The 15,591-nt window shown below is 32.5% G+C and overlaps 1 protein-coding gene across 1 annotated transcript in view; it reads right to left on the bottom strand.

The window, feature by feature from the left end:
- The window catches only part of ST18 (ST18 C2H2C-type zinc finger transcription factor), a 140,852-nt gene that overhangs the window by 107,689 nt on the left and 17,572 nt on the right, over window positions 1–15,591 (bottom strand). Inside the window, exons 3-4 of the mRNA XM_051970209.1 lie at window positions 15,202–15,256; window positions 12,091–12,121 (exon numbers count right to left, since the gene is read on the bottom strand). Of these exons, the coding sequence (XP_051826169.1) occupies window positions 12,091–12,121; window positions 15,202–15,256 (86 nt within the window). The remainder of the gene's footprint in view (window positions 1–12,090; window positions 12,122–15,201; window positions 15,257–15,591) is intronic.

Raw genomic sequence — 15,591 nt, 5'->3', positions numbered from 1 at the left:
ATAGGTTATATATACAATTCTTGGTGATTGAAAATGCAAATAATCCTGCAGTCCCTTTCCCATTATGTATGATCTTCCAGGGATCACTGATGATAGCTATCAAATTACAATCAATATCATGGTCTGGCCAGGGCTAGTTATTTGCACTAATTTAAGGGAATTAGATCTTCCTTTACTATATCATCTTGGATTTAAAATCACTTTTAATTATTGTTGTTCTTTCCTTTATTGTTAAAGGTAAACTTTGACAGAGAAAATAGAAGAAAAATAATATGTGAGTGCTTTTGTCTTTACAGAGTCATAGAGCTAGAATCAGAAAAACCCCAGCATTTATCTGTTCCTCATTTTTTTTTCTCTTAAAGGAAAAGGGGTCCTGAGATTAAGTGACTTGCCCAAGATCACACAGTTAGGAAGTGACAGAGACAGGATTTGAACAATAGTTCTGACTTTCTATTGTATCATTTTTATCCTTTATCCTTGCATGCCAATTCATCACAAGCAATGGTCCTATCCCTTATTTTATTCCCTTATTAATCCCTCATTATTTAACCAGCATTGCCTGAAAAAGTCTTTATACTGTTCTTTAGACTTTATTACTAGCACCAGTTTATTCTCAATTTTAGTTTTATAGTGTTTTTCTTAACTTGTAGTCGTGGAACTAAAATTTGAATCTCATTTGTTTTCTATGTAACCATGATAAAAATCATTTAATTTCTTGACTCTCCCATCCCTACAAAAAGCAGTCATGTTCTACCTCACTACTTGCCTGTTGATCTTTTCAATCTTGATATCTCACAGGTATTTCAAACTTATCACAAACTGGAACTCAACTTTTCTCCTATCCTCCCATTTCCCAAACTTCTTTGCTTCTCTCTAAACTAAAGCTTCTTAAACTGTGGTTGAAACCTGAATGGAATTAAGATTTATTATCAGTAAATATTTGATTTGTATATTTTGTAACAATTTTATGTTGTGTTTTATATACTTATATATCTGGGGTCATATAAAAATTTCTCAGGCAAAAAGAGGTTGAGAGAGGAAAAAAATTAAAGAAACCCTGCTCTGGACCACTGTCATATTTCATGTACATTGGTTCATAATTTCTATTTTGCTCTTGAGTCTTCTTTCTCCCTTACTCCAAATACTCAACTAGTTACCAAATCTTACTGTTTTTTTCACCATTATGTCTCTTGCATCTGCCTCCCTTTTTTTCTTATTCCTATAACCTTTACTCTAGTTCAGATCTAAATCACCTTTTGGCTGAACTCTGATAATGTCTTAAATTCATCTTCTCACCTCCTGTCTCTCTCTACTCCAATGCATCCTTCAAACAGCTGCCAAAAATATTTCCTGAAGTACAAGTCTGATCATGTCAATCTTCTATTCTATATTCTAGTGACTCCCCATTTTCCCTAGGATAAAATGGTTCTGGCATTTAAAACTTTTCAGAACCTGGATTTAACCTACCATTTTAAATCGTTTTACACATTATTCTACTTCATGCATTCCATGCTTGATCCTATTGGCCTTCTTGCCGTTCTTCATATAAAACATTTGCCTTTCCAATGCTCATTCATTTGGAATACACTTCTGACCTCTTGGAATCCCAGTTTTCTTCAGGAACCAAATCAAGTGCCACCTTTCTTAAGAGTACTTTTCTGGTTCTTTCTCTCCCCAGATGCTAGAGCCTTCTACAAAAAGGTTAAATCTCTTTTGTTTATAATAAGTATATGCGTGTAATCCCCCTTGTGGAAACATGAGTTTATTGAGGGGAAGTACTAGTACTGTTGTACTATCATTTCAGTATCCTCAGTACTTTGCAGAATACTTGGCATAAAGAACTGTTTGATTATTTTTAAAATGATTTATTGAATCATTAATCTCTATATCTGTTTTTTTTTTCCTCTCAGTCTCTCTAGCTATACATTCCTTTTTAAACCATGCTATTTATGTCTTCAGAATATCACTCTTTAACCTCTTCCAGTTATCCCTCTTGGACCAGATTTTTGGGTAGAAATTTAGACCATAGTATTTCTCTCAGTTCTTTGAGAACTTGCTGTTCTCAAGTCAGGGATGTAACTCAGATTATACTCAGTTTTCTTCTCTTCAATCAATTAAACAAAGAATAAGCACGTATTTATTCATTCTTATGTTTATTTTTAGAGACATTTCTGGGTTACCTGACTTGCCTAGGGTAACAGAGCCATTAAATGTATGAGTCTAAATTTTAAGTCAGATCTTGACTCCATGGCCAGTGTTCGATACATTGTACCACCTAGATGCCCTTTAATAAGCATTTATTAAGCTCTTAATTTGTAACAGATACTTCCCCAAACTCTGAAGATACAAAAAAAATAATATTTTCTGTTCTCAAATAACTAGATGGAAGGTGTCATAAACTCTAACACCATTAATTAGGACACAAGCTCACTGAGGGGAGGACCTGACATTTTTTGCTTGAATGTGCATCTCCAGTGCTTACCACAGTGCCTGACACACAGTAAATATTTAATAAATGTTTATTCCTCACCTCACACTCACATTGCTCTTTAGGCTTCTTCAGATCTTTCTGTCCCTCTCTCCTGTGATTACTCTTCATGTTCTCAGTATCTTAGCCAAGGTGATCTGAAGTCTCTCTCTCTCTCTCTCTCTCTCTCTCTCTCTCTCTCTCTCTCTCTCTCTCTCTCTCTCTCTCTCTCTCTCTTTCTCTCTCTCTCTCATTCCTTCCATCCCCTCTTCTTTTTTTCTCCCTACCCTCTCTTAAATCCAGCTCTTCTTTATCTCCATGTCTTTGTTCTTTCTGTACTTTCAGTATGTTTTAGGAATTAAAGATGGACAAGCAATGATATCAACAATGGAAATTCTACTTTGTGCACTGCCTAGAATTGCAATTTGGTCAGATTAATAAAAGAGTCAATTTTCAGTAATGTTTGTGATTCCATGTTTGTGTTCTCATTGTGAGCCCTTTTTTTTTTTTTTTTTTTTTTTTTTTTGGCACAGGTGCTGGAGATATTTCTCTTTTTGCAGTTCATTTTACAGATAAGGAAATGGAGGCAAATAGGATTACATGATTTGCTTAGGGTCACACAACTATCCTTACTGGTTAACCATGCTAATTAAATTAAGGTGAATTTACTATTTTGTTTGTATTCTTAGAGTCTGGAACGTAGGGGCATTTTATGTGTTTGTTGAATGAATAAATAATTATAGAATTATTATTTTTCTTTTGCTAGTATATTTCTCTTCTTTCATAGGCATTTTAAGTGAGTTACTCTATTTAAAATACGCATACTAGGATAAATCTGAATGCCTAAAAAGTCCCATATTGATAAAATGATAGCTTAATTATGGAAAGGACAAAATAAGTAAATTACCTAAAAGACTAATAATTTTCACATGAAAATATTGCATGGAATAAATTGGGAGAAAATCTAAAGAAATGCAAAGGCCACCTGAGACTACAAGCCATTTAATGGCTTTTATTTCATTTCTACCTCCACAACATCACTCCTATCATCTCTTTTCTGCTCATATAACCAACACCTTAACTCAGGTCTTTATCACCTTTCACTTGGAAAAATATAATAATTTCCTAATTGGTGTCTTTGGTTCAAGTTCCTCCCCACTACAATCTATTCCGTATACATCTAGAAAGGGATTTTCCTGAAGCATAGGCATGATCATATCATTTGTTTATATCACATAACTATATCACATGACCGTAATATCTGACTCTTCATGTCCCTATTTGGGATTTTCTTGGCAATGATACTAAAGTAGTTTGCCATTTACTTCTCCAGGTCATTTTATAGATGAGGAAACTGAGAAAAGTAAGGTGCAGTGATTTGGCAGATAAATGTCTGAGGCCAGATTTAAATTCAGAAACATGAATCTTCCTGACTCTAGGTCAGGGAGTCAATTCATTGCGCCAATTGCTTCCAACCATACTACTCAATGCTCAATAAGCACCAATGGCTCCCTATCACTTCTAGGTGATACTAATATAATAATTTCTTTTTCATATTTAAAGTCCTTCACAACATGGCTCTCATCTATCTTTCCAGCTTTATTATTTTGATGAACCCTCTATATACACTCTGGTACAGCCAAACTGGTCTGCTTGTTTTAATCACACATGGAATTCTATGCCCCATTTCTGTGTTTCCGCACAGAGGCAGGTAGGAGGTATATTCGACAGAGCATTGAAAATGGAATCAGGAAGAACTGAATGAGAATTTTTCCTAAGACACATACTATTTGAATGACCCTGGACAAATCACAACTTTTTGACTTCAGTTTCCACTTCTGTAAAACAGGGACAATAGTAATATTTACCTTATGAGATTATTGTGAGGACCAAATTAGATAATATATATAAAGTATTTTGCCAATGCTAAATGTGCTTTATAGATGACTAATTTTTATAAAAAATAAAATAATTATTATTTTGGAACTCTCTGAATTTATATACAAGTTCTTATTGATGACTTATAAAATGGATTCTCTTTGTGAGTAGGGGATTATTTCATTTCTGTCATATTTGAGGCAGCTACAATTGTGTTCGCTCATAGAAGGTGCTTAATAAGTGCTTGAACAGCTAGGTGGCACAGTAGATAGAGCCCCAGGCCTAGAGTCAGGCCTGAGTTCAAATACACTGTGACTAAGAGTGACACTGGGCAAGTTATTTAACCTGTTTGCCTCAGTTTCCTTATTTGTAAAATAAGCTGAAGAAAATGCAAATCACTCCATTATCTCTGCCAAGAAAATCCCAATGAGTCATAGTCAGATATAACTGAAAGGACTTGAACAACAACAAATCAATACTTATTTATTGACTGATATCACATTTTATGTGTGTCATCTCCTCTGAGCCTCAAAATAATCCTTTGAGGTTGGCAGTACAAGAAATATTCTCAGCATTCTGATGGATGAGGTAATTGAAACTTGACCTGATCCTACCTATAAGTGTTGAAACCGTGCCTTGAATGTTGGTCTTTTGATAATAAACCAGTAGTATTTTTATTGTCACACCACAAGTCTCTGTAACAATCATTCATTGCCCTCCCATTTTCCTGTCTTTTCTCTATTCAGTAAATTTTTACATGCCATTCCTCATGCCCAGAAAAAATATTATCATGTAGTACAAAGAGCCTTAAATATGAAATTATAACATCCAACTTCAAATCCCAACTTTTCTGTTTACTAATCATATGACTATGCCAGATATTTAAATTTATTGAACCTCTGTTTCTCTGTTTGTAAAATAAGAGCCTTAGTATACATGATTTCTAAAGAACCTTTTGACTAAATGCTTTATCAGTCTCTTTCCACATTCTTGAAATCCTTCCTGACCTTGATAGACCAGTTCAAGTACCAACTCACTTAATGCTACCATAATCTCCCCAGCTAAAAATAAACTCTCTCTCATTGAAAAATCCAAATATTCTATTGCTTTTTCTATTTTTTATTTTGTCACATATCATATTATGTTATAGTTACATATGTATATATAATGTATATATATGTATATATATACACATATATGTATATATATGTGTATATATATATATACATATATATGTTCTAATGTATTCTTCCCCAACACTAGATCACAAATCACACCAATTCAGTTTAATTTTTCCATCTTTGTACCCTTAGGAGTGCTTAATAAATGTTTGTTGAATTAAAATTGAAAATATCTAACCACATATTTAACTGCTGGTAATATATCTTGTAAAACATTTGACACTTTTAAGTACCCCCACACCCCAAAATGACAAGTGACTTGGTTAAATGATAAAAGAATATATACAACATAAGTTTTTAAAATAGTAGAAAAGAGAGAAAGTAAAAAAAAAACTTTAATTACTGCATTTTAGTCAGCAAATTGGCAAGATGACAGTGAGATAAGCAAAGGACAGTTGGTTAGTAGGAGATGTCACCAATATTACTAAGAATCTGAATTCAATGGTCTTTCTAGTCATCACAAAAAAACACAGGGTCACATCTCAGTTCCTGGGATCTATTTTCCTAATTGCTGGAAAGGGGTTGGACCAAATGGAAAATACTTTACCAATGTATGAAGCAATTATCAATATTAATAGTTGCCATAGCGCTTGATTCAGATTAAGAATAGGAGCAATAAAAGGCAAGAGAATAGATAATGTAATTCTCATACTTTAGAAAGAAACAAGGGAGGATTTTAGACACCACCTGTAAATCTGATTTGTGTTCAAGGGAAGATTGGAAATACTAATAGAAGAGCATGATTAAAGGTGGGTCTGTGGTTATAAATTGTTTTCATAATGGTGATGAGGGAGGCTGACATATAGTATAATAAGAAGATGGGAATGTCAGCATCTGTTTTTATTAGTGTCATGAACAACATATAATGTATTTAAATTATCTTCATTTCTGTTAGTATTTTGGTAACTAGTGGCTTCACAAACATTAAAATCTCACACATAAACATATATATATATGTAAAATGTAGATATCTTACACAGATATTTGTGAATATATATAAGTGTATATCTATACATCTAATCTCTCTTTCTATAAAGATCCAATTAAATTATCATTGACCTTTTTGTAATCCTAGAACTGGTAGTATGGGAGCATACAATAGTTAGAAATATATTCATATTTCAGAAAAATTTTGGGACTTTTTTCTTAACCAATTTATTAAATTGTGTTAATGTAACAAAATAAAAATTGGATTAAATGGATCAAAAGAATACACTAAAAAGAGAAGAATCTTCTGGGTAATTAGCTACATATAAGTTTTTCTCCAAAGTTATTTATGATAAGATTTTAAAATATCTTGGCCTGGTTCCTTTAATATTCCATATCTATCCATTTTAGAATAATATTCCCTTTTAAGTATGTCAGGATAGATAATAATAATTATAATAGCTACCATTTATATACACTTACACATGCCAGATACTATGCTAAATGTTTACAACAATTATGAGAATCCTGGGAGGTAGGTGCTATTGTTATCCCTATTTTACAGATGAGGAAGATGAAGTAAATTGAGATTAAGTAACTTGCTCAGGGTCACACAGTCAGTAAGTGTTTGAGGTTATAACTGAACTAAGATCTTTCTAATTCCAGGCTCAGCACTGGTGCCATCTAACTGAGACACCTATGTCACTGTTATAGAGATGCAAAGGACTTTATAGGTCATCTAATCTTGATGATATAAACTTCCTTGAAATATGAAATCCTTTGATAATATCTCTGACAAATGGCCATCTATTGATTTTTTTTACCTGATGACTTCTAACAATGGAGAATATATTAGAAAGCATGATGTAATAGAAATTATATTGCACCTGAGTAAAAAAACCCATATCCAAATTCTAACTTGATCTTTAAGTACCTCTTTGAGCTTTGTCAAGTCATTTTATATCACTGGGCCTATCTTTCTTTACTTATAAAATGAGTTGAAATAAATGACCTCTGAGGGTTCTTGCAGTTTTGAGTCTTAGAATCCCATCTATAGAGTGAGCTCATTCCATCCCGGGACAAACCTTTTTTTTTTTTTTCCCTGTTTTTATTTTCTTATATTGAACCACCAGAAGCTCCTTACACTCTAGCACAGGGTTTAACTTGGGGACCATAAACTTGTTTTTCAAATACTTGGATTATTGTATGTCAATGTAATTAATTTAATTTGCAATACTTTATATTTTATCTTATACATTTAGAATCTTTTTTTCTGAGAAGGGGTCCATAAAATTCATCAGATTGGAAAAGAGGTCCATGACACAGATAAAAAAGTTAAGAGCCTCTGATCTGTAGGATAAAACACAAACTCCTAATCTGGCATTTAAGTCATATTATAATCTGGTTTTATCTTGGCTTTTTAGCCTAATTTCACATACACTTCTAATTCTCTTTAAACACTCTCCATTTTAGAAACAAAAACAAAACAGGACTCTTAGCTGATCTTTGAGCTCAGACTTTTAGTTCTCATCTCTACACTTATATCCCTGTCATATTACTGGGCTTCATTTGCCTTTATATTCTAGAGTCTAGTGTCTAGAAGTAAGGAAAAAAATAGAATGGAACATATAGAGCACCACAAATGAGTCAATTTGGCGAAGTTGTATGATGATAAAATTTTAATAACCATTTCTCTAGGAAAAATATATGAAATACATTTTTTGCATTTGGTAGGCATTATTATTATTTCCCCTATTATTTTCTTAGGCCTAGAAATCAACAAAGCAATAAAGTCTCAATTTGTAACATTTGCTGATTTCTGAGGTAAACATGCTCCCATTGAAATTTTAACAATTGGTTTCTGTGAGCCAGAATAAACTGGCTTTAGCTCATCATTGATTTGGCCACAATTGAGACATCACTTTGTAGAGATGGGTTGGAATGAAACTGTAGGGCTTTAAATGCCAGACAGAGGCAGTTTTATTTTATTCTAGAGGCAATAGGGAGCCACAGAAGCTTATTGAGTAAGCCAAATCCATTGGTTTTCATTCTGTCCTTTGGAGTTATAACAGCAGGGTATAGTGGAAAGATGGATTTTGAGTCAGAGGATATGGATTTTAATTGTGATTCTGTCATGTACTATTTCTGTATAAAAGGGTGCCGTTAGACTAGATAACCTTCACGATTCCTTCTAGTGCCAAATCTGTGATCTCATATTTTTACTTAATGATAGCTCCTATGTCCCCATTCCCTCCCCAAACTTTTCTTTTCTAGGCTAACTGCCCCCATTTCCCTCAAGTAGTCTTTTAATGACATGCTTTCAAGTGCCCTCACTAAATAACCTTCCTCTAAATCCTCTCAGATCATCAATATTCTCCTTAGAATATAGAGTCCAGAAATGAATATTGTACTCTAGATTGGCTCTTTCCAAGTACAGGACCCTTAGTTTAAGGAGTCTTGTTTTAATGAGATGTAAGGTCATTTTTTGTGACTTTATGGCTGGCATATCATAATGATTTATAGCTTCCATGTTCTATGAAGCCCCTTTTAATAACTGTGGTCTAACAATTAACATCAAAAAAACCACCCACAGATCTTCCGACAGTCAGCACCACACTATCCACATGTGGAACCGTAAGTTACAGCAAATAGTGAAGTCATCCCATTGATGGTAAATTCTTTAACTTGAAAAGGCTACAAGTCAAAACCAAAGTGGAGGGAATGTTGATGCCTGATTTTTTATTTGCCGATTATTTGTAGATTTGCAGATGTTTATGTACAGATTATTTCAATGTGGCTTCTGAAATTAAGATGCAACAAAGTACAGATTGATTCTCTACCATGTATTAAGTCATTCCCCAAAGAACTTTGGAATTGATTGCAGGACATTGGAGACCCTGGCACAAGACTGTCCAGTATGGCATGCTCTCATCAAAGAAGGTGCTGTGTTCTAGGAGCAAAGCATAATTGCAATGGCTCAAAAGAATTGTGAGATTCACAAACTTAAAGAATCTACACCAACCATATTCACATAGGTGATTTGTGCCTGACTTGGGGTAGAGCATTCTCAGTTCATGTTGGTCTGATCAATGACAATAGAACATACTATAACTTGACTGTAGTGAACCTAGTGATGCTGTTTTGGTCTTCGAGAATTAAGGACAACAATTATCTAACTAATCAACCAATATGAACCAACTTCCTTAATAGTCTGCCTCAAAAGTCAAGCATATAACTGACTGAGAAGTGAAGAAATTTCCATAGATCAAGTGACAGCAATATGGAGGAGTAGAGAGAAATAATAATTTCTTAGCAGGTGGTATAAGAAGGAAGTACTGGACTCTATCACTACTCCTTTGTGGAAAAATCCTTTTCTGGGAATCCCTCATATCCCTCATGGGTTTACTTAAATCATCCTTTTGGAACCAAGTCTTGAAAAGTCAGATGTGCTATATGGAAATGAGAGGAGTCACTTACTCTGCTAAAGTATTAATTATAGAGAAACAAGCCAATTCGAGACATTCTTGTACTTAATAGCAAAGTGGATAGAGTTTTGGGCTTAATATCAAGAAGATTTGAGCTCTAATCTTTCCTCAAGTACTTACTAGTTGTAAGACACTGGGCAAATCACTCAATTTCTCTCAACCTCAGATTACTTATCTGGAAAATGCAGATAATAATAGCAGCAATTTTCCAGAATTCTTGTGGGGTTCAAATAAACAAACAAGCTTGTCTATCTATATTTATTTGTGTGTATATATGTACATATACATATATGTGTGTGTGCCTACACATGTAAATATATACACACATATACATATGTTTACACACAATATTTTAGATACCTTAAAGTACTGTATAAATAATAGCTATTATAATTTCTACATGAATTGAATTATACCATTTGTAACACACATTCTATAACATACCACTTGCAACATTCTATAAATCATTAACAAAATTAATTTGAAAGACTAAGTATATAAGAAAACATTATTGAACACTTAGAATCAATTACAGTTTTTAAATAAATAGCAATTACAGATTTGAAATGAATAGTAAAGAGAATCAAAGAAGTCCAAAAATATTTTTTGTGATTTTAAAATGAAGAAGATAATGCAAAATTAATTTGTCAAATGTTATATGTCTAAAGGGAGAGGGCTATGTATGTGTGACAGTTAAATGATTGACTTAGAAACCAGTCACTTCTATATTTCTCATCATAGTCCAAAGAGGAATTTGGATATCTATTACAAAATATTCTCCAAGAGCCTAAATTTATAAAAGAAGTAAGGCAAATATTAAAAGAAATAATTTAATACATAAGAAAGACAGTGCAACTTTATCAAATGATAACAATAGTACTGAAGTATATATAGCCTTCTAAGAAGTACATGTTCAATTAACAAGCATACTCAATTAGAGAATGAACAATAGGCAACACAGCATTTGTTAAGTTAGTTTGTATTTACAAAACATAAGCACGATTGTTTTAAAAAAATGTTTGTTTTATCTGTTAAGATGTACAGTAAAAGTTCTTGGAAATTTTAGATACTTAGGGGACACAATTTTCCAAGAATTTCTTTTGAGGACACATGTACCATTGTCATTTTGGAAAAGGTATGCTTCTTATTAATTCTTTCTTCTAATGCATGAATGTAGAATAATGGAAGAATGAATAAATACCTCTGGCAAATGAAAAGCATTGCAAAAAAATATTTTAATAACTTTCTTATTATTAAAGTTTTATAAAAGTATATTGTCATTCACTGACATTTTAATAGCCTATTAATTTTTAACTATATCCAAACAATTCACTTTACTAAGGAAATCTGATATACTTTCTAATTATTCTAAACAATTAACTAAATAAAACTTTTTAGAAAAAAATTAAAATATGAAAATATTTAGGTCATTCTCCTAAATCAGTGTATTACAAAGTCTTGTAACCATGATTATATTTATACATCGCATGCAATTGATGCAATCAATTAATTAAAGCCAAGAGGGTGGTCTTTGTCCCCCAAATCATCTCAACTGGTTGTCTACATTAAGATAACGAGTTCATCATTTAAGAATATCTATGTAGACAATATTATCTATAGCTACATCTCCATCTATTAAGTAGATTAAAGTATTATCCAAAGAAAAAACAAAACGAAGCAAAATCTCTTTGTTTAATTATCTGAATATTATATAAAAGTTTTTAGGTTTGAACTTTCATATAATTGCATTGATTCCCGAAGTCAGTACATAGACAAAACATTTTGGGTAAATTTACTTTCTTTGGGGTTTCATGATTTATCACATATATTGAGATGGAACTCTCTTTAAATGTTGCCACATGTTTTACCTAGATAATTTCGGACAAATGTTTGAGTTATTTAAATTCATTAGATCAGTGTGGAATTGTCAACAAATGAATGTAGGGTGCAGATACTTAATAAAATATTCATTGAATTTACGTAAATGAATTATTTTGTTGCCTAAAACAGTTAATGATTTTGTCAGAGGGCATGTTGTCTAGTTTTTCTTATTTTTTGTCACAAAACAGTGATATCCAGGTTTAGTAGTGATAATTAATTCTTTTGATTCAGAACAATGGAAATTGACAAAGGTGATTAAATGAATTCTTACCTGAGCTCTTGTACCAGAGACTCCACTTGAACTGTTGACAAAAAGAGAAAGAAAAAGTCAGTTTTCTGTATCTCATCCCAGTCCTCTGAAATGCTGATGGGGATGGAATTGTTAGTAAAATCTTATCCCCATTTTCATTTGGTTAATTTTTCCATGTGTGGGTTTGCCCCACCTGGACTACAAACAAATGAGGAAACTCTTCCTACTTCTCATCTCTCACTAAAAAGGGCAGATCCTCATGGTTTGGAGTATATTGAACTTAGTATTACTTCCTTGGTGAACTTGGCTCCCTCTCATTTTAGAAAATCTACCAGCAAGGAACTATATTCTTGTGGAGACTATTTTAAATAAAGTGGGTGTAAATCTAAGTGAAACTAAGAACTACTGACTTTTATTTTCACTTTATACAAGAAATTATATTTTATTATTGGACATCCAAGATGAATAGATAACAGATCCATTTGAATATTTGAGTTGAAAACACTACTTCAAAATATCCTAATTTTTGAATATATATATGAATGTACATATATATACAAATTAGGATATATATATACATATATATATATATTTGTGCATCTAAGTACATATGAAAGATAGCATGGTATAGTACAGGAAAATTGTTCTTAGTGTCAGGAAAGAGTTGGCATGAATTCTTTTTCCATACTTGCTATCTGAATGCTCTTGGACAAATTATCTTTCTGGGCCCCATTTTCCTCATCTTTACATTGGGATAATTATATTAATACTTAAGTGCCTATTTTGAAGCATATTGTAAGAATCAAATGAGCTAAAACATTATAGACCATAACAAGATGTCACTTATGTAGATATACACATATCTTTGTGCACATAAACACAGAAAGATATGTGTGTGGAAAAAGACTTACAGAAAGATATATAGGGGAAAAAAAAGGTTCAGAGAATGAGTCTGTACATTTTATAGAGCTATATTTTCATCAGTGAAGGATAACCTCTAGTGTAGAAACTCTCTTTTGACTAGTATAACTCTTCTGCAGTTTGTAGTAGGTATGAAATAGATCATTTTCATTAATTCTCTGAGAGTTGCCTTGGTTGAAAGGTTAAGTTATTTGTCCAGTGTGTATGTGTGTATATGTATATATATATATATATATATATATATATATATATGCACTACAATTTAATAAAGTAATCAAATGATTTGTGACAGAAATTTCTTGTCATGAGTTTTGCTTGGTCTTTAGTAACCATTAAGAACAAAGTATTACTCTAAGAAATTGTAGGTAACAGTTTGACACTAAACATATACTTGTATTGTGAATGGCAAAATTTCATTGTGCAAATAATTCCCAGAACAAATTAACTGTCTGTAAGAGAAGAAAGTAAAAAACTTCAGGCGGGGCGATAGAAATAATCTTTGAAAAATTAGGAAATGTAAAGGAAAATCTTTGACTTGGTGACAGATTTTGAGATGGGAATGTAGAAAATTAGTATTTATCAATACCTGCTCATACAAGGATAAATAGCAGATTAGCAGATAACAAGTGGTTTTAAAGAGTATTTTTGTAGCACTAGCAAAGACATTTATTTCACATCTGGGAGATCATTCTTGTTTAAGTGTGTGTGTGTGTGTGTGTGTGTGTGTGTGTGTGTGTGTATGTGTCTCTGTGTGTGTCTGTGTCTCTGTGTGTGTCTGTGTATGTGAAAATGAAGTCCAAATTAAATTTCAGATGAGAAAATTCACTTTTCACACTTTGCAATCCAAATAACCTGCAATAATAGTATGTCTTTTAGAAGCTAAACCAAAAAATCCAGCTCATTGAACTTATGGCTGTTCTGATGAGAGCACCAATCCAAATGCCTGGAAAGCATATCTCATTTTGTTCTCTTAAATTTTAGTATATTATTAATGTATGAATTTTGAGATAAAAAGTTTAATGTTCAGGAACTCTGTACCTCATATATAATGGTCCATAAAAATATTCTCTACTTATATCCTTGGTGCATTTTTTAAAATCCCTGGAACTCAAATTAGAAAAGTATATAAAATAAAAAATTTTTGTTTGAGTAAAGAAAATTCCAGGTCTCAATTGCTGGTGACCCTACACTTTGGTTGTCATGGCAAACTGAAAAATTTGTAAATCTGCTTTGAGCTTATTTTTTTCTGATTCTGTTGTTCTGGATTTTGCTTGAATATGAGTTACCACCTTTAGTTAAATAATAAAATAGGTAGATAATTAAAAAAAAACATTTCATTTGCTAGCAATTTTAATCTAATGTTCTCAAAAAAATTTTAAAATGTGATTGTTTTGTTGCAAGTACTATTGTCCATTTTCTTAGCCAGAGAAACTAAAATTGAAGAATGATTCTATCTAGAAGCAATGGATCTCCTTTGCTTATCCTCTTACATGCCATTCTGAGCATCAAGTTTTCCACTTAGAATTAAGGGTCACAAAAAATATTACTAATTATAATAAAAAGTTATTTTCCTTGAGGGGTTATAATGCTAGTCAATCTTGCTTTCCAGATGTTTAGATCATCAAGGGCCTGTTTATATTTCAATATTACATTACCATCTGTTGCTTACAAAAAGAGAGGGCTAACCGGCAAGTTAAACCTTTCAAACATTACTTTGCAGAGCTGCTGAAAAATCCCAGAGGGGCTAGTCAAAAAACAAATAGTCTCTTTTTGCTGGGACTAAGTTTAGACTGGAAACCACTAAACTAGGTAACATAAAATTAAAACCTGTTATGGCAATGAATTGGGAAAAAAAAACCCTGCACTTTCATCAGACTATTAAAGGCGACCATAACATTTTGGAAGGTCTCACTGAAGCATACTTTCAGTGCTTAACATTATATTGTTTCATATGATGCCTAACTTCATTCTCTATGTTGTTTTCCCAACTGTCAAACATCATGCGTTTCTGTGGACTTTTCTATCCTCTTTAACTCCTAGCTAATAGCATTTTGTCTCTCAATGCCAGCAGCCTATGTCCTGGCTTGATTAAAAAAAGGAGCCCTGAGGAAGTTATGTATACTCTGACTACACATTAGGGACCTAGCATAAGAATAACCATATCTCATGGTGTTATGGGCACGATGTCATGGAACCTGCTTGCTAACTCACCCTTGGTTCCTTTTGAGCGAGTATGCAGCCTTTTATCTTCAGCATCTGCATCCATCTGTAACATTAACACAAAATCTTAAATTCACCTCCTTTTTCACTGATCAAAATCCAGTGCATAATTATATATTGATATATTGTGAAAGTTGTAATGAAAAAGAGAATGTATTCTGGCTTGAAGACATATCTATACATGTTTGTATATTATGTATATACATTTAGGTACATATGATAACATATATAATAACTATCTACATAACACACACATAGCTTTAGGATAGTCAGCATGTCCTTTGGATATTAGGATTGTCATATATATGACTCTCCTAACAATCCATAGCTTATAAAAGAATTATTCATTGAATCGACAAATGAGAAAGAACAGCTACTAAA

Source organism: Antechinus flavipes, chromosome 1, assembly GCF_016432865.1.
Source record: "Antechinus flavipes isolate AdamAnt ecotype Samford, QLD, Australia chromosome 1, AdamAnt_v2, whole genome shotgun sequence".
Classification (NCBI taxonomy): domain Eukaryota; kingdom Metazoa; phylum Chordata; class Mammalia; order Dasyuromorphia; family Dasyuridae; genus Antechinus; species Antechinus flavipes.
The sequence above is the reverse complement of the archived record's forward strand: the minus strand, read 5'-3'. Positions and strand labels throughout refer to the sequence as shown.